The sequence below is a fragment of the Aegilops tauschii genome, chromosome 1 (assembly GCF_002575655.3).
Source record: "Aegilops tauschii subsp. strangulata cultivar AL8/78 chromosome 1, Aet v6.0, whole genome shotgun sequence".
In the NCBI taxonomy this organism is placed as follows: domain Eukaryota; kingdom Viridiplantae; phylum Streptophyta; class Magnoliopsida; order Poales; family Poaceae; genus Aegilops; species Aegilops tauschii.
In genome coordinates this window covers 25,394,577-25,415,332 of record NC_053035.3, presented here as the reverse complement: position 1 = coordinate 25,415,332, position 20,756 = coordinate 25,394,577, and the positions used below count along the sequence as shown (strand labels likewise).

The window sequence follows — 20,756 nt, the reverse complement described above, 5'->3', positions numbered from 1 at the left end:
TTTCAACATTTATTCGGATAAAAAATTCAACGTGTATCTTAAAAATATTCAACATGTATCTGAAAATGTTAGACGTGTATGAAAAATGTTCAATGTGTATAAAAAATCGGCATATATTTTGAAAGACGGAAAAGAGAAACAAACGGAAAAAGAAGAAATACAAAAGAAAAACCAATGAAAACCGATAAAGAAAAACTTATGAAAACTCGTGTGGAACCTGCCCAAATCCGGTGGAAGGTTCCACGAACCTCTCTTGGAAGCTTCCCAAAATTGCTCGCTAACACACTTATTGGGTCAGCCCACTTTGTGTGTAGGCGAGACCGACGGATATCTCGCAATAAGCGTGACATACTTTTGTGAAGAATATCAAATTGGTTAGCTAGATTTATTCGCTTTATGAATTCAAAGTCGTGCTAGGTTTGAGCCTTTTCTCAGTTTCAGCCAGAGCCGTTTGTCCGATAAATTTGGTCTGGGCCGCCATTGGTCCTGATTGGGCTTGCACTGTTGCTGGCTCCATTCACCTCGCGCTGAGTAAAAATACCTCCAAATGTTTCTGTTGTTGTTTTCTCTTCAAACATTTGGTGGTGTCCCTGTGCAGATCCTATTTCGTGCATGGGTCGTCAGATAGCCAGCAAACTCGCAGCCCGAATCGCTCATCAAATGATAAAAGCAAGGCTAGTGGGGCAGGGCGTCCGTTTTTCCCATTATTTCTTTCTTCTGATTTGTTTCCTTCATTATTCTCTGTATTTAGGCATTTTTTTGTTTATTTAAAAATAACTTATTTTCAAAGAAAATGTTCTTTTATAAAATTCGTCAATATTCTCATAATAAATAAATTCTTGAAGTTTTATATTCATTTATATCTAAATTTTTTGAAGATTGTTATAAATTTCACAAAAAGATTATTCATTTGTGAACACTTAAACATTCCATAATAAATTTAAAATTAATTAACAATTTGAAAAAAAATTGAAACATTTTTTAGCAAATATTTTTGCGACAAAAGACCCAACCAAGGGGCATCTGCTTGGCTACAGGCAAAGAATTTTTTTACAAAATATATTGTTATCATATAATGCAAAAAATGTGCTCAAACATTTTGTTAAAATATTAACGTAATTTTAAAAGTGTCCACATTTTTCAAAACTATTCATTTATTTTTTTAAAGGCTCCCACTTAAAAAAATAGATGATGAAAAAGTGGTCGCGCATTTTAAGACAATGACCACATACCAAAAAAAGGTTCAATATTTTGAAAAAAAATTGCCATTGAGGATTTCCACTCAACAATTTTATCATTGCTCCATTAGGTGCATCATAAAAATGCCACTCTCAGACATTACTATCTAATCAACGCCCGTAACCGCATAATTTGTTTAAAATGCCCTTGGACCCACCTGTCAGTAAGTCTTCTCTGTTGTGGAATTATCAACTTACAAGGGGTACCCACCTACTCAGCGCACAATTTTGGCTGGGCAATGTCGAGTCCTAACTGGTATAATAGACAAACTAAGCGTCTAATCTAGTAGAGATATAAAAAAGAATTCATCAAGAAACCTAAGCTTTTTACCTAGTCAAAAAGTGTCGGCTTTCAGTGATCAGACGGTCTGGGGTTTCTGTCGGGACGTGCAGGTTACAGCAGACTAGCTGAGTGTAGCAAAACCAAATCTTATACTAGTATTGGGAGTGTCCACCTAAGCTCTAAAACCTTGCAAATGAAGCCTTGAAATTAGACAAGAAAAGAGGGCTCTTAAAAGTTGTGCACCACAAGAATGTGCACCTGTTGTCACTCTGGAGCATTGAAACTAACTCTGTACCGTTTGTTCTCGTTATTACTAAGAAATAAACCTCTAAAGTCTAGACTAGAACCATCATCAAGTGTTCAGCTTTGATGAAATGTACCCCCTCCGTTCCTAAATATAAGTCTTTGTAGAGATTCCAATGCGGATTAAGTGGAAATACCATCAAGAGTGGTATAAGGAGTAGATCGGTTCCTTGTCAGGGTTTTGTAGGAGATAACATCAAGAGTAGTATATATCCATATGAGAAGAGTATTTAGTAGTGATGTGTTCTTATTAAGTTTGAGCATGACAATTTCTAAGAGAATACCAAGAGTACTATCTGCCACGATGAGACGAGAGGAAATATGGAAATAGGGAAGAAAGGCTCCTCGGTACAGTACGTCCTAACAGATTTAGTATGCACACATATACATATACAACAAATCCAAATGCAACAGGTTAGGGCATGACAATTTAAAAATCTAGCTAGGGCAGCTCAAAAAATCGGCTAGGCATAGCAATTAAGTGGAAACCGGTGCCCCTTTGTCATGTGCCATCAGTGATCCCATTCTTTGGCAGTGTTCCCTTTCATTCGCCAATTCCTCTATTATATGTAACATTTGAATAATATAATACACATTCGTATGGAACGTAGTTAGGTTGTTGATAGATAATGATCAGTCTGTTCATCCTTCTCATCATGCTCGAAAATCTGAGATGCTAGAAAGCTAAAGTTTTTCACCATCTTGACCTAGACACCTCGGCCACGGTGACTAACATCATCCATGACCTAACCCTATGTATGATCTCATAGGTTAAGATAAGATGACCATAAAGAACATCTTTGTGCCTTGGTGGTCTGTGGCGTGTTTTTTTCTCCTCACAGTAATCTTGTCACTGTAAACTCTTTTTCATTAATAAATATGAAAACATTCAAGTGGAGTCTTTCCTCCCTGATGCAAGCTAGATTTAAGAAATCACAATGCAAGATTTACCAATGCAACACTAGGGTATTTGGTTTTCCAGTTAAACCAAACAAATCACAATGAAAAAATTGGTGTATTATGGTCCTGTGGTGTTATGACCGGTTTGGCTTATAACCGGAGGAGGCCCACCTGGCAGTAGTTAGGGGCTTGGCCCACAAGTTATCTTAGGCTATTCGTTTCGAGGTTATAAATACTAGTTGTAAAACACCTTTCGAGATTAAGCAATAAAGATATTTTCTATCCTTATTGCCCGGCTCCTAGAGGAGCCGGAACCCTAGCCGCCTCCAGTCCTAACCGCCGCCGCCCTCCTCCTTCCTCGCGACGGCGCCGACGCGCCGGAGCTCGCGCCCTCGCCCCCAACCTCCGCTGTTCTGCCCTTATAACCTAAGGAGTAGAGCCGGTAGGAACCCTAGTCCTACCAATTTGGTAATCAGAGACCAAGTTCAGATCATGTCGCTGCCACCACCACCGTCGGCGCTATCCAGCGGCTCCACCGCTCTAGAAAAGGAATGATGCACGCGGACAACTGTGGTATATATACAGTATACGGCTGAATGTAAAAAGTCAGCAGTAGGAGAGTTGGAGGATGGGTTTCTCCAAGGTGGTACAATGGTGGGACGAGTGGCAGCTCCGTGTGCTCGTCCTGGGCAGTCTCTTCCTCCAGTACTTCCTCTTCGTCGCAGCCGGTATGCGCAAGCGTTGCATCCCCTCCTGGTTCAGGTTCTTCATCTGGCTCGCCTACCTGGGCAGCGACGCATTGGCCATATATGCCCTTGCCACCCTCTTCAACAGCCACAGGAAGCAGGAGTGGACGTCCACGCGCCGTGGCAACTCCAGCCTGGAGGCGTTGTGGGCGCCGGTGCTGCTGGTGCACCTCGGTGGCCAGGACGGCATCACTGCCTACAACATAGAGGACAACGAGCTGTGGAGGCGGCACGTCCTCACCGCAGTGTCTCAGGTTCTTCCCAATCAATGATCCACTACATTTTGAATTGATTCTCTTTATAAACATTTGGTTTGCCGGTTGGAACTATTTCTGCTTCCAAAATGTTGTGCACTTTTGTTGTATTTACAGTTTAAACCTGATCTTTTCTCCAAATTTGTTGGGACCTACCTTTTTCAAATGTCAACTATACTTTGCCAGTTGGTCGAGTTGAACCACGATGATGTTGTGAATCTGTGATCTACATTAATTGCACTCGAGCTACTAGACTTTTCTTTTTCTTCTTGACTCAAGTCGTTAGATCTATATTTTGCAAACAAACAAAAAGTCGTTACTAATACGTAGACCAAGATCATGACGGCACCATTTCGCTCGATGAATACTAGAACAAGCAACCAAGTGTGTTTTACACGCAAAAAAGAGGAAGAAAACAAGTACATCTGGCGACAACAAAGCGATCAAAGAGCCCTACCATCTATTCGAAGACCTGGCATACCCGTACACCGTCCGGCTGGAGAACCTCAAGTACATGGTGGAGAACAAGCAAGACGAAGCGCATGGGCTGGTTCAGTCAGGTCTCTCCAAAACGTTCGACCGGCTCTACACCAAGAAACAAGTGTACAATGCGACAAAGATATGGAGCGATTTTGTTACTGATCTCTCCAATAATCGCTTCTCCGGCTTCCATCTAGGTGGCCGCATCCATCTAGGTGGCCTCCTACGATCGGTGACCGTGTACCTGTCGTTCGCGGCCATCAGGGTCTTCCACAATAGCGCCAGAGCAGCCCAGAACGGCACCGATGTCAGGGTCACCTACGCCATGTTGTGCTGCACTGCCGCGCTGCAGCTCCTCATGACCAACGGGCTAGTGATACTGTTTCTCCATTGGTGCGTGCGTCGTTTGGGGTTACAACCGTGGCCTGAACAGGTCGCCCAGTACAGCCTTGTTGGGTACTTGGCCCGCAACAGGAGGCACCCCAGGTTGAGGAAGCTTGCCACCATGCTGGTTTGCAAGGACTACCTCGACAAGCTATGGTGCATGGAGTCTTGCAAGTCGTCCCGCGCCATCACCAAGCTTGTCCATGCCCATGTCAAACAAGGGTGGAAACGCTACATCAAGGACACCGCCACTTACAGGGCCTTCAACGACAAGCGGGGCCAGGGCACTCTCCTCCGCGAGAAATGCACGGACCTGGAGTGGAGCCTCAGGAGGCCGTTCGACGAGAGCGTCCTCCTGTGGCACCTCGCCACGGACCTGTGCTTCTATCACAGTGACGTTGTGGGCAAGGGGGAGGACACGTCTCCTCAGCGCCGCCGCAGCAGGGAGATCTCCAACTACATGATGTACCTTATGTTCGTGAACCCGGAGGTGCTCATGACCGGCACCAGGCGCAGTCTGTTCCGCACAACCTGCCATGGAGTCAAGCACATGCTCGATGACGGCGATGACAAGACCCCGCTGGAAGACAGAGAGATGATGAAGAAGATAATCCAGCAGCTGGAGAAAGGCACACAATGTCCAGGTATCATGCTCGAAGCTTGGGAACTCTCCAAGTCCCTCGTGGGTCTGCGTGACAAGAAGATGTGGAGGGTGATGCAGGGCGTGTGGGTGGAGATGCTCTGCTTCTCCGCCGGCAGACGCAGAGGGTACTTGCACGCCAAGAACCTAGGAAAGGGCGGTGAGTACCTCTCCTACGTCTGGCTGCTCCTGTCGCACATGGGGATGGAGACCCTCGCGGAGAGGGTGCAGAGGACGGAGCTGCCAGAGGAAGGAGACAGGGGTGCGTCTGCGCTGGTACAGGCTTCCATGGCGATGCCCATTGGGGACAATAGTGTGTGACAAACAAATCGTACGCTTGTCTGTGTAGGCATTGTTTTCGCAACATTTCTTTTAGTTTGGGAGTGTGCGCCCATGTTTCCTGGTGCTCCTTGTTTGGAACTTGTTTATTTTATAAGTAGGTTTGTTTGGAACTTGTTTGGGAGCATCTATGGCTCAGTTGCCCCAACAACACACTGATTTCAAATACATTGCCTTCTGGAGGTACTGCTATCATCTTTGCTGATCACTTTGTAGCTGATTCGCTGTTGCTAACGATCAATTAGTACCAGCATTTATTTTCTTAAGATAATTAAGTTTCTTAGACAGAATCAAGTTGACAGAGGCGGGTTTCTCTTGTACTGCACCGAGATGATGGCATGGAGGGTGGAGCTTCCGCCTAAGTGCTTGTTGTAGAGAAGAGTGAGAAGCAAGAGATCGTGGTCCCACCATGCTGACCGTCCACTGAGTTCACCGTCGCTAACCTCTGCATCCAACTAGCAAAATTCGTACTTTTTTTAGTGCTCAGAACCTTACAACCACAGTAAAAATTACTTCACTGAGAGAAAATAAACTAGAAACGAACCTGTACAAACTGGTCTCATCAATTAAGTGCCCTTGAACAGAATAAAAACAATAGTCCAGAGAGCTGTTCTGATGCAGTGATGCTACAACTGCAGCAAATAGAGTGGTCAGAATTAAATTCACTAATTAATATGACCACATATGTTTGGACAAATAATATGCAGAGCATACCGATTGCTTCTTCCTCTTCTCCATTATGTGCAAGTCCAACTATAAGGGCATTCCAAGATACACTATCTTTGTAAGGAATCAGACTGAATAGTGTCTTTGCATCAACTATAGCTCCAAACCTGGAATACATATCTAATGTTGCATTAGCAACAAGCAAGCTTGCATTCATGCAATTCTTGATTGTCACACACTGCACCTGCCTTACCAAGCAATGTGAATCCAAGTGGGCACATGCACCAAGAACACTGACGAACGTGAACTCATCAGCCTCAAGACCAAGCCTCATCATATACCAGAACATCTGGATGGCCTCTTCTTGTTGCTCATTTCGAACAAGTCCATTGAGCATCGCATTCCACATGACAATGTTCTTCTCACGGGAGAAATCAAACACGTCCCTTGCCTCACCAATGCAGCCGCATTTCGCATAAAGGTTGATCAGAGAGCTACCCACGAAAACATTTGCATCCAAGCCATGCCTTACCGCCGAAGCATGAAACTGTCGGCCTTCAACAAGCGCCGCCATATTAGCTGCTGCGCTTAGCATGCTGGCGAAGGTCGATCTACTGGGCCATAATCCCTGCCTCTTCATATCCTTATAAAATCCAAAGACCTCATGGTCCATCCCACTCTGTTGCGCATAACTGGAGATGACAGCGTTCCAAGCAACCGTGCTCGGCACCGGCATACTCTTCAGCAAAGTCCTAGCATCATCCAGCCTACCCAAGCTCGCAAGACACCAGCAGAGCGCTTGATGCGCTTGAACGAATCGAGAACCGCCATTGTTGCGGATTTGCCCGGACCATCATCATCGAACCTCCCGAACGAGCCCGACCGACTGAAGCTGCGTTTGGTTCGGCTGTTAACAGAAAGCAGCTTTGGGAAAGCAGCCATGAGCTGTTTGCTGTGAGAAAGTTGTAAAGACATTTGGCAAATAGCTGTCTAAACTGTGGCTGCGAGTGTAAATGTCCTGAATGCACCTAAAGACAGGAGGGGTTGTTTACATGCTGCTTATAACAATAAGGATCTCAATTAACGTTGGTTCAGCTATACATGACCATGTTGTAGCTAACTAGTAACACCTAACCAAGTTGATTTCTTTCATATAATTTTCGAGTTGATCAGCGTATGAACATGAACCATTCAGACTTTACATAGAAATAGACGTCAGAAAAGTGTGACCACGCAGATTGATTCCAACTTTCCATCGTAAGTACAAAGCATTTCGTAAGTACAACACTTGAAACAGTCAAAATAGTATAGCTCGCCCACTGAAGTAGCATCGTTTCAATCTGTGATTAGTGATTACCATGAACTTCCCAATTAAATGCCAGTTAACAATTATCATCAACTACAGTACAATATAAAGTTGAAGCACAGGCAAGAAATGATCTTCACATCAACCTTTCCCCGGTGCCAGTGGTACATGTACGTATATATGCAGCACAGAACAGCAGTAGTGCTAGTAGTAATTTAACGCACATACTAAGGATAGAATGGCACAGCTTACAGAACTTTGGCAAGGAGACAGGGCAATCGCTGATGGCATCAGGAGGTCGACGGCGAGGGGAGAGAGGACGGTGCACGGGGGCGGGCGGGAGTGGGCGGCAGCGGGGAAAGGAGAGAGAGGGCGGCGAGTGGTGGTGGACGGGGCCAGCGAGCGCTGCCGGCGGGCGGCGTGGGAGGAGTGAGAGACGTGTTGGTTCGTTGGGCTGCCAGGCCTTGTTCGGCTACCCCGGGATTATCCTGGATTTTGGCCCAGCCCACTTGTTTTTGGTTTGGGCCGTTGCGGAGGATTTCCGCCGATCCACGCTGGGCAAAGAGAACGCCTCCCTCCGACCGGTGGAACGGGGATCGACGACGGACGGAGGCGCGGTGAGGCCGACGACGCCGACGGACTTCTCCGGTAACTAACCTTGCCCCCATTTTTTTTTAAGCATCAGTACAGACACAAGCGCTCATATACACGAGCCGGCATATCATCTTGAGATTTACAAAGTCACCGTAGGCGCCTCGTCGTCGACGGGAACGTCTCCTCCCACTGAAAGCGCATCGCCGGAAATTCTGAAATAAATCCAGGAATAATGCGAGCACCAGAATTTGAACCCTGGTGGGTTGGGGATACCACTGTCCACCTAACCAACTCAACCATACGTTGATTCGCTAACCTTGCCCCCATTCTCATTAGGAGGGAAAGGATTCTGTTCAATCGCCTATGGTCAAAACGGGATTCTATTTATCGGGAAGGGTCTGACGTACCCCATTCTCATCGGGAGGAAATGGACTTTTGTTCAACCGTGATGTCGTGGCGGCAAACCAATGAGTAACAGTCTGTTTCTTGGTCCAGTTGATCCTCTGTGCATCTTGATCATCCAGTGATGATGTCCTGCCTTGACAGTGCAGATTACTTTTTTCAGAGGCTTCCTTAGACTTCAGACTTAGGTTGACTGTTTTGATATTTGTTTTGTATATATGTCTGGACAACCTTCAAATATGCATGCCATATGACTTGAATTCAGGTAGATTAAATTTGGGAGGTGTCGTCCATTTTCTTGTTTTCGTACTTTGTGAGTTTGCATATATTTGAATAGATAATATGGGAATTGAAATATGAATACATATGATATATTGTACTCCCTCCGTCCATACATCTAGATGCATCCATTTCTTGGACAACTATTTCCTGACGGAGGGAGTATTTGATTATTATAAAAATGTCGAATATTTATTGCACGTTGAGGTGAACCTTTTTCCGTGCATGTTGCATATGCTGAGGCCCATGTCTGAATGTTCAGGATAATAGAATATCGGGATCATATATTTAGTTTACTAGCAAAAGTGGCCGTGCGTTGCAACGGGAGAAATAAATTATCACCCCTAGCGCCCCCATCCCTGTTACCATTTCTTTTCTTTGTCATCATTGTCGGTAACGATGTCCACTACATGGTGAACATTCCACCTAAGCTTGGAACCAATAAATAATTGCATCACCTGCATGGACAGACCAGCGAACGCTCGCGTTTGAGATCCCGGCCACATGACCCACATCTACACAATGAAATACTTGTGCCTTGTGTTTATGTTATCTGGTTTTACATCATATTAGTTTAGTACCAATCCGTGAAGGACATAAACAAAAACTAAATTCAATTTTATTTTAAAATCATCAACACTTTTCTGTAGGGTAACACGATCAACGCCAAAACACACTGGAGGTTGTGAGTTTTATTCCAGTAACGGTCAACTATTTTTTGCCTCATCTCCTAAAAGGGGTGGTGGGTTTGATTTGTTGGGCCAGGTCGCACGGACATGTTGGGAGGGCACCGGTTCTTTTTACTGGTGGAACGTTACGCGGGCGAACGTGGCAGAGGCCAAGTGGCCCAAGACAGACGATTAGTAGAATAGCCTAGCTCAGTATGAGGAAACACCATGGACATATGAAATGGGAGGACCAATAATATTATACCTCCATTTATATATTAAAAATACTATATATGCCTGTGGGTTAGAACGGTTGAAACAATTGACATAAATTTAGTGAGGATTGTATGTGCAAACATAAGGTTCAATGTGCTACAAATTTGGCGCAAATTTAGTAAAGATTATAAGAGCAAGGAAAACATAATGGAAGAAAAAAAATGACATGAATTTAGTGAGGATTAAAAAATGCCACATCATTTTTACTCATAAGATGGCATGGCAACCTGCCATTGATTCCTTCATTCTTTATTCCTCATGCAATTATTTTTTCCTTTTTTGCTAGGCCTGCTAATTACTCATGCGATTAATATGGCACCCACATAATTACCATCGATTTTCTTCCTTCTTTATTTCTTATTCAATACATATTACCTTTCTTGCCGGCTCCACATAATTACCATCTTCCTTCTTTATTTCTCATGCAAAGAATGTCTATTTCCTTTCTTTATTTCTTTGCTTAATTTCCAAAGCAGCTTCTTGATGCCTGACAACCTAAAAATTGTATATAAACTGGTAAAAATTAGTGTAAAATAGCAAGGTGGGACTATTTGACAAGTAAACAAATATGAAAAACAACTTCCAGCCTGGTCCCTTGTCCGTCCAGTGGGCCGCGGCACTCGTACATGCCCATCACGACCGTGCCTATTGATCTCGGCCCGAGTACGCCTGTCCTTTATTCTTAAGGTTCCAGACGCCCAAATTAGCAAGCTTAGGAGCCTAGCCTTAGTGGTCTGCTGCGCTGCAATCTATACACGGCAGACCATGGATCAAATCCCAGCGGCGTCAACCATATTTTTTCTCTAATTTCTTTTAATTCAAGCAAAAAAAATCAGACGCGGCGAAATAGATAGAGCGAAAATTTAGTACCACCTCAAATATGTTTTAAATTCAAACTAAAAACGTAAAATCACGGGAAGAAGCGTATTGTGACGGTGAACCCATGGAGTCAATCCGTGCTTTATTATTAGGGAAAGATATAACCATAGGATTAGCTTTCACTCCGTCGAGGCGACCGAGCCTTTTTGACACTTACATAATCCTAGGACTACAATGAGAATTTGTCCCCGTCAATCTTGGACAGTGCAGTATGGACCAACGAGATCCCCCCATAGTGAAATCTAACGTTCCAAAATGTTCGCGAGGTCCATGTTTCCAACAGGAATACCTACATTACAAGTAATGCATAACCCACTGATGCGTAATTGAACTACTTGCCTGCAAATCTAGTGGTGTTATCACAGCTAAAATCCCCCCCCCCCCCTATAACTAATTCACCCATGTAGGAGATGATCGAAGAAACCTTATTCACACTCCATAGCCGCCGCCTCATCGTGCCACCAAGGAAACAGAACCTAAGAATAACAAAACAAAACAAAACAGAAGGGTTCCCACTCCTCTTGCCATTGCCGGGACCATCAAACATGGCAGAGGAGGGGGACCGAGCCGGCGGTGTGAAGAGGCCTTTAACGGCGGCGATTAGGGTTGGGAAAGGTGGGTAGCCTCCGAGTTCACTCCCCCTTGGCTAAGGGCATGGCCAATGGTATGCCTCAAACCTCGCTGCCAACTAGGCTCGGATGCCAGTGTGGAGCTAGTGCAGTAGCCTCGCGGTGTGTCAGGGTGGCCTGCAGAAGAGGTCGCTGCTTCATGGGAGAGAGAAGAAAAAGAGAGAAGAGAGAGAGAGAAGAAAAGGAGGGGAGAGATGGCGCTGCATGCGTGCTTGGGAGAAGGAAGGTGACTGCACTGGGACCCCACACACTGATTGTTTGATCTGCATGCATTGGGTGAAAATGAAACAAACTGAAGCCTCGCTTCTTTCTATCTAGCTGGATGGGCTGGAGGCAGCACCAAGATGCTGCCTCCATCGAAATTACTTGCCACAAAAATAGATGTATCTATAATTAAAATACATCTAGATACATTTATTTTTTGGACGAGTAATTTTAAATGGAGGGAGTACATGCCCTAAGCAACTTGTGTCCGTGTAAACTGTGTTTGCGTGGTCGGCTGAACACGTAATAAAGGAACTACGTTTCCGTCTTTGGTCAGCGTAAACTGTCATAGTGTTCGTGGCGTCGTGGTTGCGCTGAAAATTCCCCAGAGGAGGACAGCCGCCCGAAAACCCCAAGTAAAAGAAGCCCCTTTCCTCCGCCGCCGCCGCCCCTTCTGCCGCCATGGCCGACGAGCTGGACGAGCTCATCGACTTCCTCTCCAACAGCTCCCCTCAGGTGCGCGTGCCGTCGCCCAACCCGCCCCGACCCCAGCCGCCACCGCCGGCCGGCTCTAACTCGTTCCCACCTTGCTCCTCCGCTGCAGGTGCGCGGCGCCGCGGCGGACATCGTGCGGGGGCTCACCGGGGACAGCGACGGGCTGCGCTCCCTCGCGGCGCGCGCCGACCGCGCGCTGCCGGCGCTGCTCCGCCTGCTCGCGTCCGTGGGGGCCGGCGGCGCGGGCGAGGCGGCGGCCGACTCGCTCGTCAACCTCAGCCAGGACGGCGACCTCGCCGCGCGCCTCGTGGTGCTCGGCGCCGTCGCGGCCGCCATGGACGTGATGGTCAAGCGCGGCGGCGAGCAGCCCAAGCTCGCTCGCAGCCTTGTCATGCTGCTCGTCAACCTCACCCAGGTCGAGTCCGGCATCTCGGCCCTCCTCCAGGTTCAACCGCCTGCCTCTCATCTCGTCACCCAGCCTTGTCATCTCTCAATTTTCTCTTTTTGTAGTTCGAGTCCTCACTATGCATGTAAGTCAATTATTATCTTTCTACTGTGGCAATCTCATCTATTCACCAGGTCGTAAAGTGCTCTGTTAATAATGTGTCTAGAAACAGGGGAGGTTTGACATCTGCTCAGTTTACTGGTTATGGCCTGACACTTGACAAGTGATGAAATTACATGTGAGACTAGTTTCGATTAGTTGAGTTTTCGACATTCTTATATTGGTGTGTATGGCACAACTCCCTTCTTCACTAGGTGTTACTACAGCGACAAAGAAATAAACTTTTTGAGTTTTTTGTTTCCAGTAATGATATCGGAGTTTGGTAAACCTTTTGTTCAGTTGAATTTTGGGTGAAGCCTACTATCGTCAGTAAATCCTGGGAAGACCAACTCAGAGAAAAGCTTGTGGAATGGATGTTTTAACTTTTGTTTCTGCTTTGCAATCAAAATGAATACAGTTCAATTACTGAGAATAGCTCTCTTCTTTCTGAAAGGTTGGTGATGAGAAGGTACAAGGGTTGTATGTTGCAAAGCTTGTGCGCTCATTCTGCAGGTCATCCTGTGACTCTGAAGGTGAATGTGCTCTATTCTTTTGTTTCCTATTTTCGTTGGCAGTGTTCATGTTGTTTCTGTTGTGAGTTAAAAATTGCGCTAATTGTTCATCTGTCAAATTCTGCAAACGTGTAGTTTGCAGAGTTTGGAACATGGATCTCCTAAAATTGTGGCAAACCAGTATCACAAGTTTGGTCTACCCCATTCTCTCTTGACATTATCAGCATATTTTAGCCGTCCGCTATGCACTGGAGCTTCTGGAGGCCTGCGCTGAATATGCCCAAACCATCTCAGACGATGTTGGACAAGCTTCTCTTCAATCTGTGCCACCGCAACTCTATCTCGTATATCATCATTTCGGACCCGGTCTTTCCTTGTGTGGCCACACATCCATATCAACATGCGCATCTCTGTCACCCCTAATTGTTGAACATGTCGCCTTTTAGTTGGCCAACACTCAGCGCCATACAACATTGCGGGCCGACTCACCGTCCTATAGAACCTGCCTTTTAGCTTTTGTGGCACTCTCTTGTCACAGAGAACGCAAGAAGCTTGGCGCCACTTCATCCATCCGGCTTTGATTTGATGGTTCACATCTTCATTGACCCCAAATATCAAAAGGTGTCCTTCTGAGGCACCACCTGCCCATCGGCTAACCTCCTCCCCGTCAGTGGCGGAGCCCGGATTTCCGACATGGGTATGCGTGGTAAAAAATTTGCTTCACGACATTGTAAGAAATAGAAAAGTTCATAATAATAACAAAAAAAAGCATGTTAGATAGTGATGGCGGCATACTGGCATGGTGGGCAGTCTGACAAATTCAAATGTTCATAATTCAGAAATTTATAAGCATGAGATTCACCTTGTTTTCTCTGTACCGCTTCACAAGTTTTCTAGCAAGCCAATGCAAAGCACACTCAAAATTGACTAGATGCTAGAATAGGTCAATCAAAACAAAATTAGGGAGTGAAAATAATCATCTCTTCTTAACTAAAAAATCGGAGAAATCAAGATTGAACACTCACTGACTCGAAAAGAACAATCACAGGAATCGGTGCCTGATGTGTGTGCGCCGGTGCTGCCGCCGCGGCCGCCGTTTCTCAATTGGAGGCGAAGCTGCGAAGAGGCGTGAGGAGATCGATCTGCTAGATCCAAGATGACAGATCGGCGACGCTGCCGATGGCGGATGCGGGCATGCGGCACGACGATGTATGTCAGAGGCGGCGGACGAGGCGCAGAGCAGCACAGCGGTGGTTGAATCGAAGGATCGAGGTGACACGTTCCAGGTCGAGCTGTGTCCCCGGCTTCGTCAATCGGCCAGCCGCATCATTAAGCCTCAACGATAAGGCCCAGTAGCGCTAACTAGCAACGTATCAGCCCAATATTGGCCCAAGTGACGCTGGAATCGTTCTCTTCTTCGTTTCTCTCCTCTGTACGTACAAAAAGATTGCCATATGTGATATAAAGGCATATAGGAGCTTATATACTGAACCTTTTTTGCAAAAAAGATTGGGTATGCATTGCATACCCTTGCATTAGCCTAGCTCCGCCCCTGCTCCCCGTGCCTAGTAGTACTGAAACCGCACCTCATGTACCCGGTTTTAGTTCTACTAAGTCTAAAACCTTTCGGTTCTAAGGTTTGTCTCGATAGCTCTAACTTCCTATTGACCCCCCGTCCGGCTCAACAAAAGTCCAATCAACTAGTCAGGTTCAACAAGTCAAAGAAGCAAACATAGCTTAAAGGAAAAATCAAAGAACGATAACCCAAGAGAATAAGCCCATTAGGTGGAGGAATATGTCACCATGTCCTCTTCCCTAGTCCAGCATGGACCAGAATTTACTGTTGTACCCTTTTTGCCTACCACTACCATGGGAACCCTGAGTCGGATCTTGGAAGCGGAATGATGATGAGAAGGGGAGCTCCAAGGTGACATTGTTTGTGACCTGACCTACTAGTCGAGCACTTCTCATGGATGGAAGGGGAGTCCCCAGGCTGCCTTATCTTTGATAGGAGCCGCTAGTCAAGACACTCCCTTCATTGACTCTCCCAACATAGGATTAAGTCGCTCTCCAACGAGGCTGCGAAACCTATCCAAAAAACATTGACGTGTCAACCTTTTCTCGATCTACGGTGACCTTTTCGTATAAGCCTCCCACACACACCCTCGCTAACCTTACATTGCAATCACCAACGACGACATACTATATATGTTAGGGTAAAATAGAGGCAGAATCTACTATTATATGTTAGAGTAAACTAGATAACCACTCGTGCATTGCTATAGATCCGATTAATGAAAACCAACACGCTGAACCATGTGGTGCTCCATGCCACATTGTTGGCCGGGCTTCACCATGGGTAGAACTGGAGTTGTTTGCGAGGGAGGAACACCATGGGTGCATTTGAATTTTAATTTAGAGTCGGTGAATGAGAAGGACTGGGGTCTCTTCATGGTCATATATGACTTGCCAAAATGTTGAGATGGTCCCACATATAAGAACAGAAAGGAAAGGTGAATGAACTGCCGCCACCAATTACTATATTTATTAATAGGAGTAAAGATAATGTACAGAATATGGTTGGCATGTCTTAGCGTCAAGGGGACAGGGTACTGGAATAGGTCGAGATGAACTAATTGTGAGGGAAAAACTTTTATTTGTTACTGTTTTGCCCTCTTATGATACAGTTCCTCTCTTTATATCAATGAAGTTAGCCCATAACAATAATATCTAATAACTAATGCAGTCTTGTCTCAGTCAAATGATAGCAATGCAATCTTTCTACTACTAATGAGCCATCCATAGAAAGGTGCGGTGATTGTGTCTTGTACCATTTAGATGGAATGGATCAGCATTCCTAACAATCTGGTCTTTTAACATGTTATTGGCTACCTTTTTAATGCCACAGAGATATCATTTTTTTTGCTAACTGATCCATTTTCTATCTTTCTAATCCCTTTTCTATTCTTTGGCTTGGCCGTGGAGTCACCATCTTATTCACCCCATAAATTGTTTTAGTTTTGCCGTTGGTATGCAGATGAAGATATATTTGAACACATCGCCTCTATACTTGTGAATATCTCAAAGGTTGAAGCTGGACGGAGAATACTGATGGAACCTAAGAGAGGTCTTCTGAAGCAGATTATAGGACAATTTGATTCAACAAACCAACTTAGAAAGAAAGGGGTATGTGCAGCTTATTTCGAATCTTGACATTAGTACTAATTTTCTGTACTCCCACACTCAATATATACATACTCCTGGGAGTATGTACTCCCACAATCGATATACCTCATACAGAAACCTATTATGCCTCTTTATCATTCTCAATATACCTTATTAATTATTCTAAGATACCACAACACAAGTTTTACGAAAAATATCATCAAAGCCCTTAGTTTATGCAATATAAATTTTTTATGTACAAAAATGCAGTTTATATGCAAATACCATGAAATATATGCTCTCAAACAGATTTTTTCATGAAACTCATTTTGGGGTATCTAGTTATTATCAATGAAGTATATTAAAAATAATAAAGAGGTATAACCGATTCATCTATGCGGTATATGAGTTGCGGGAGTTCATACTCCCAGGAGTACAGAACCATTCTCCAAAAGCAGAATATTGGTGCATATAACCACGTGTGCGGCAGTACTAGTATGTAGTGATGACGGTTCAGTTTGTAAATTAAAATCACACTGTTTTGTAACTCTTCATGATATTTATTCACGTATATGTATTGATTATGTTGGACTTAGTGTTTTCAGGTTCTTCGCAAAATATCTAGATCTGCTTATTGCATCTTGAACTGTATTCATATGCTGCGCAATGAGTATGTTTTGTTCCTGCATAATTCCTTTTGTAAATATTTGCAGGTTGCTGGCACCATCCGTAACTGTTGCTTTGAAGCTGACACGCAGATACAAAATTTGCTTTCTATAGCAGAATATCTTTGGCCAGCTCTACTTTTGCCTGTAGCTGGAAAGAAGGTGCAGTTCTTTTAACACGTGTGGAATCACTATTTATGTGAAATTAGCTTTGAGTACTTTTCCTGCCTCCCTTTTAGGTACTACCTCTAAACTAATATAAGACAGTGATCTAAAACGTCTTATATTTGTTTACGCAGGAGTAATTGTCATTATTATGTGGTAATTTGTATAATTATACAAATTACAGGAAATTACTACATGGCATACTTCACTTTGCAGGATAATCTTGCCTATTCGAATCCCTATTTCTAAGCCACTTCTGTGACAATCAATACAACTGAAAGAAACTTATTAAAATTTCTAAAATGCATGCAGCCACCCTTGTGGTGCAAGCTATAGAACGGAAAAGTTCAGCATTACAGTTGAAAAGGCAAGGGAAGAAGCATACTTAATTTTTTTAGCAGAGAAAAGTCATGATGTTGCAAGTTAGGCATAGTTTTCAGAAATTAGTAAAACAATTAAGTACCAGCGTTTTGCAGAGGCATCAAAGCAAGAAATAATCAGCACAACTACACAAGTAACATCCATGGATCATTCTTTGAATGAAGACAAATACTGTCTGTAGAACTAGAGCTGGTGTGTTTGGGAAGTCTCACACCTGTTCCACTGAAGGATTATTTAGTTGGGGCCTCACTTCGAAACAGAGCCTTACTTCTATATTTCCATTTAGGAATGCATTGTCGTGCTGCGATGCTCCTGACTCATTCCATCCTTCCATGTATTTACTAAAGCACAAGCGTATTGATCCATAATGACAAGTCTGAGTCTACTGCTTCGAACTATACGGTCCCTGTAAAAGTATTTATTAGAATATCTTTCTTTTCGCCTTGTTTCTTTGTTCAGTGATGAGTGTTCATACACTAACCTACAGCTGTGGCTTATAATGCATGATATTGCAGATCTATAGTGAAGAAGATAGATCGAAAATGCCTCCCGAGCTTGCAAATGCACTTTCTCATGAACGAGAAGCTGTTGATGATTCTGAAATTCGTGAACGGGCACTGGAGGCTATTTATATGATCGTGATGCAGGTGAGTCTGATATTCCAAGGGATTGCTTATGTTCTACTCCCTCTAGTAAATACACGCGGTTTTTGACATTGGCACAGCCTCCAACATGCAACTTTCGCCAATATACTTTTCGTACAAATAAGTTAGTAAAATATACTCCCTTCCTTCAGAAACACATGTTTCGGAAGTTGGTCTCCCACATGAAACTTTGAAAATTACAATATTATGAAAATATTTTCCATATCAAATTTAATTGCATTATTTTCAACTGTTAGATCATAATATTTCCTGTATGTATCGTGAGTCAAAGTTGGTGAAGTTAGACTGCACATATTCTAGGAGGACATGTATTTACATAGTAGTATAAAATTATCTTACTACACTTTTTTCATGACAAAACTACTGATGATATTGGACATGGCAGTTAGTATTTTGCATATCAGTAAAAGGTAGAAAGTTTGACTACACACTTTCTAGGGCGTCATCTATTTCTGAACGGAGTAGTATTTTGCATGCTTGTGTCTCTGAATATTTAGACTCCCACACATTTAAGTCTATCAATATACTATAAGTAAACTCCTTATCCACTCTACTAGCTCTTTTGAAACTGCCTGTATTTTACAGTGTTCAGCATCTCTTGTGGAACCCGATGAACTGAAACAGTGATGGGATAACGATTATCTTAGAAAATACTCTTAATAATGATCTGTATTACTATCTCTTAACGAATGTGATGAAACCTACATGCTGCGTTTAGTTGTATGTTTGGCAATAAAATTCTCAGCATAATGAAGTTCTTCATGTTTTGAGCTATAATGCTTACATTCTAATCTCGATCTGTTGATGTACTCTTCTCTTACCAGGATGATGGACGAAAGGCCTTTTGGTCAGTCAATGGGCCACGGATACTGCAGGTTGGTTATGAAGACGAAGAGGACCTGAAAGTGATGGGAGCATATGAGTTGATTGGTTCTTTGGTATTACCACTGAACTTTGGAATGTCTATATTTACTGTACTGCACTTAAATAATGAATACTTTGCTTTTAGAATAACATATTGTGTTTCCTCGCACCTTCAGTCTTCCTGATGTTCAATTCAGCATGTAGAATAAGTTTTGGCCATTATAAATTATGAAATCGGTTTCAGCATTCCTCCACATGATTCTGTTCAAGGGTACTCCTACCATTTCTTGGGGAAATACATTTCTTTTTTGTTCAAGTTCTTTATTTTTAAAAGTGATATTTGTGAGTTTTACCCAGTCTTGCAGATTACTGGAGTTTTGAAACCAAGTTCTTTATTTGTGAAAGTGATATTTTTAGAAGTTCTGTCCAAGATCTTATTTATTTTTCTTAAACTCCAGTAATCTGTCGGCATTCTTTATCTCCGCTATAGTACTTTATGTAGTTCAAATTAGTTATTTGAAATCCATTCCAGGTATCAACTTTTCATGGTTCACTATCTGAATTACCCCTTCTATATGGTTTGCCACCACAAGTTGAACATCGAAGATCTGTTGTTGTTTTGTTCTTGAGCTAACTTATAGTTTATTGCTTGATTGGATGTTAACAGCTTGTCGGCAAGGGTGAAATTGAACAAGATCAAGAGCAAGGAGAAGATAAGCCTCAATGATGAGCTCAGCTATGTACAATTTTTATTTTGTCTTATCTACTTGCTGCAAGAAAACAGGGCTGCATCGCTTCCAATCTTAAGAATGTCCTGTCGTATTGATCCAAATTTCTTGCAGTAACTGGCTTGTTCTACCTCCTGGTTTCAGTTTGTTGTCCACAGTATTAATACAACTATGTAAGGGCATTAAGAACATGTCCAGTTTTCGCCTCTGATGGACAGATTGATTTACAGCATGATGCGTAGATGGTAGATGTGTCCGACTAGACCTGTGTTCTTTTTCTTCTTCTCATGGTGTAATTGTTCAGAGATGTGCAAATTGTGCTCTCATCAGTTCTGAAGGGAAAATAGAGATTTTGATGCTGCATAGAAATGCTTAGTCGTGGTTAACATATAATGCACAATTCTTGCTGATTTTACAAGATCATGTAGTGCTAATAAATACTCCCTAGATATGTCCATTTGAGAGAGTGACAAGTAATTCCGAACGGAGGGAGTATGTAGTACAAAGGTTCTAAGCAACATAAACCTAGGCCGGTGGACAAGTTAATGGTTAAAAAGCCACGCTGTTATTGAATTCATGATGTTATAAATTTGATAGTATTAATGCGAAAAATAAATAGATTAATGTAGCGCTTTGTTAGGTTTTTTGTGGTGGAACCTGTCGAGCTTGGTTCAGTTCATAGACTGTCATGGGTGTCCGCATTTATTTTTAGCATTTCTGGCGCTGTTTGAGACGATGTGTCCCTTGACCACGAGATGCTCGTGTTTTAAAAAGGGCAAAATGTTAATGTATTTTGTCTAGGTGTCAACTGACAAAAGGCGACTTATCCTGTGAAAATCCAGAATCAGTGAAAGTTGAGAATTTCTATGCAGAGCATTGAATCGGCTCTTTTGTTGATAACAGGTGGGTTTAAGCCATCCATTCAAGTTTCTTTTGTCGATAATCTTGTGCTCTTCCCCCGCAAAAAAAAAACTCATGCTCTTAATACTGAAATTATTTGAATGTCTCATGCGTCTGTTCGTTTCTGCTCCCTTCATGCAGAGGGGGTACTTTGCATCTGCCGCCGCTGCAACATGGAGTTGAGCCGCCACATCTCCTAAAC

At 43.5% G+C, this 20,756-nt stretch overlaps 3 protein-coding genes and 1 long non-coding RNA gene across 5 annotated transcripts; 2 read left to right on the top strand and 2 right to left on the bottom strand.

Moving 5' to 3' along the window:
• Nucleotides 1–3,352: 3,352 nt before the first annotated feature.
• On the top strand, nucleotides 3,353–5,549 carry LOC109746359 (uncharacterized). Its single transcript, XM_045231008.1, has 2 exons — nucleotides 3,353–3,724; nucleotides 4,110–5,549. The coding sequence occupies exons 1-2, from the start codon at nucleotides 3,353–3,355 to the stop codon at nucleotides 5,547–5,549; spliced, it is 1,812 nt and encodes a 603-aa protein (XP_045086943.1).
• Nucleotides 5,550–6,050: 501 nt separating this feature from the next.
• On the bottom strand, nucleotides 6,051–6,969 carry LOC109746358 (pentatricopeptide repeat-containing protein At4g21065-like). Its single transcript, XM_020305472.1, has 2 exons — nucleotides 6,282–6,969; nucleotides 6,051–6,199 (listed from the first exon to the last, which is right to left on the bottom strand). Exons 1-2 carry the CDS (start codon nucleotides 6,967–6,969, stop codon nucleotides 6,051–6,053), a joined length of 837 nt encoding a protein of 278 aa, XP_020161061.1.
• Nucleotides 6,970–10,085: 3,116 nt separating this feature from the next.
• On the bottom strand, nucleotides 10,086–10,615 carry LOC120964410 (uncharacterized). The gene is made up of 2 exons (XR_005756597.3): nucleotides 10,339–10,615; nucleotides 10,086–10,253 (listed from the first exon to the last, which is right to left on the bottom strand). It is a non-coding gene; the product is annotated as an uncharacterized lncRNA (long non-coding RNA).
• A 1,190-nt stretch (nucleotides 10,616–11,805) lies between these two features.
• LOC109746361 (uncharacterized) lies at nucleotides 11,806–20,023 on the top strand. Of its 2 annotated transcripts, XM_020305476.4 has the most exons (8): nucleotides 11,806–11,986; nucleotides 12,075–12,410; nucleotides 12,964–13,042; nucleotides 16,059–16,207; nucleotides 16,900–17,013; nucleotides 17,913–18,044; nucleotides 18,887–19,000; nucleotides 19,594–20,023. In XM_020305476.4, the coding sequence occupies exons 1-8, from the start codon at nucleotides 11,933–11,935 to the stop codon at nucleotides 19,651–19,653; spliced, it is 1,038 nt and encodes a 345-aa protein (XP_020161065.1). In that variant the 5' UTR covers nucleotides 11,806–11,932; the 3' UTR covers nucleotides 19,654–20,023. The 2 variants fall into 2 exon arrangements, with proteins under 2 accessions (XP_020161065.1, XP_020161064.1); XM_020305475.4 differs by lacking the exon at nucleotides 19,594–20,023 and having other exon boundaries at nucleotides 18,887–19,250.
• Nucleotides 20,024–20,756: the final 733 nt, after the last annotated feature.

What these genes read in the sequence shown, in the direction of transcription:
- LOC109746359 (XM_045231008.1), top strand. Translation starts at nt 3,353, where the DNA reads ATGGGTTTCTCCAAGGTGGTACAATGGTGGGACGAGTGGCAGCTCCGT. An exon ending in TCCTCACCGCAGTGTCTCAG is followed by an intron (nt 3,725 to 4,109) that starts GTTCTTCCCAAT and finishes CAAGCAACCAAG; the next exon opens with TGTGTTTTACACGCAAAAAA.
- LOC109746358 (XM_020305472.1), bottom strand. Translation starts at nt 6,969, where the DNA reads ATGCCGGTGCCGAGCACGGTTGCTTGGAACGCTGTCATCTCCAGTTAT. An exon ending in AGAAGAGGAAGAAGCAATCG is followed by an intron (nt 6,200 to 6,281) that starts GTATGCTCTGCA and finishes TATTTGCTGCAG; the next exon opens with TTGTAGCATCACTGCATCAG.
- LOC109746361 (XM_020305475.4), top strand. Translation starts at nt 11,933, where the DNA reads ATGGCCGACGAGCTGGACGAGCTCATCGACTTCCTCTCCAACAGCTCC. An exon ending in GTCATCCTGTGACTCTGAAG is followed by an intron (nt 13,043 to 16,058) that starts GTGAATGTGCTC and finishes GTTGGTATGCAG; the next exon opens with ATGAAGATATATTTGAACAC. An exon ending in TTTATATGATCGTGATGCAG is followed by an intron (nt 18,045 to 18,886) that starts GTGAGTCTGATA and finishes TTCTCTTACCAG; the next exon opens with GATGATGGACGAAAGGCCTT.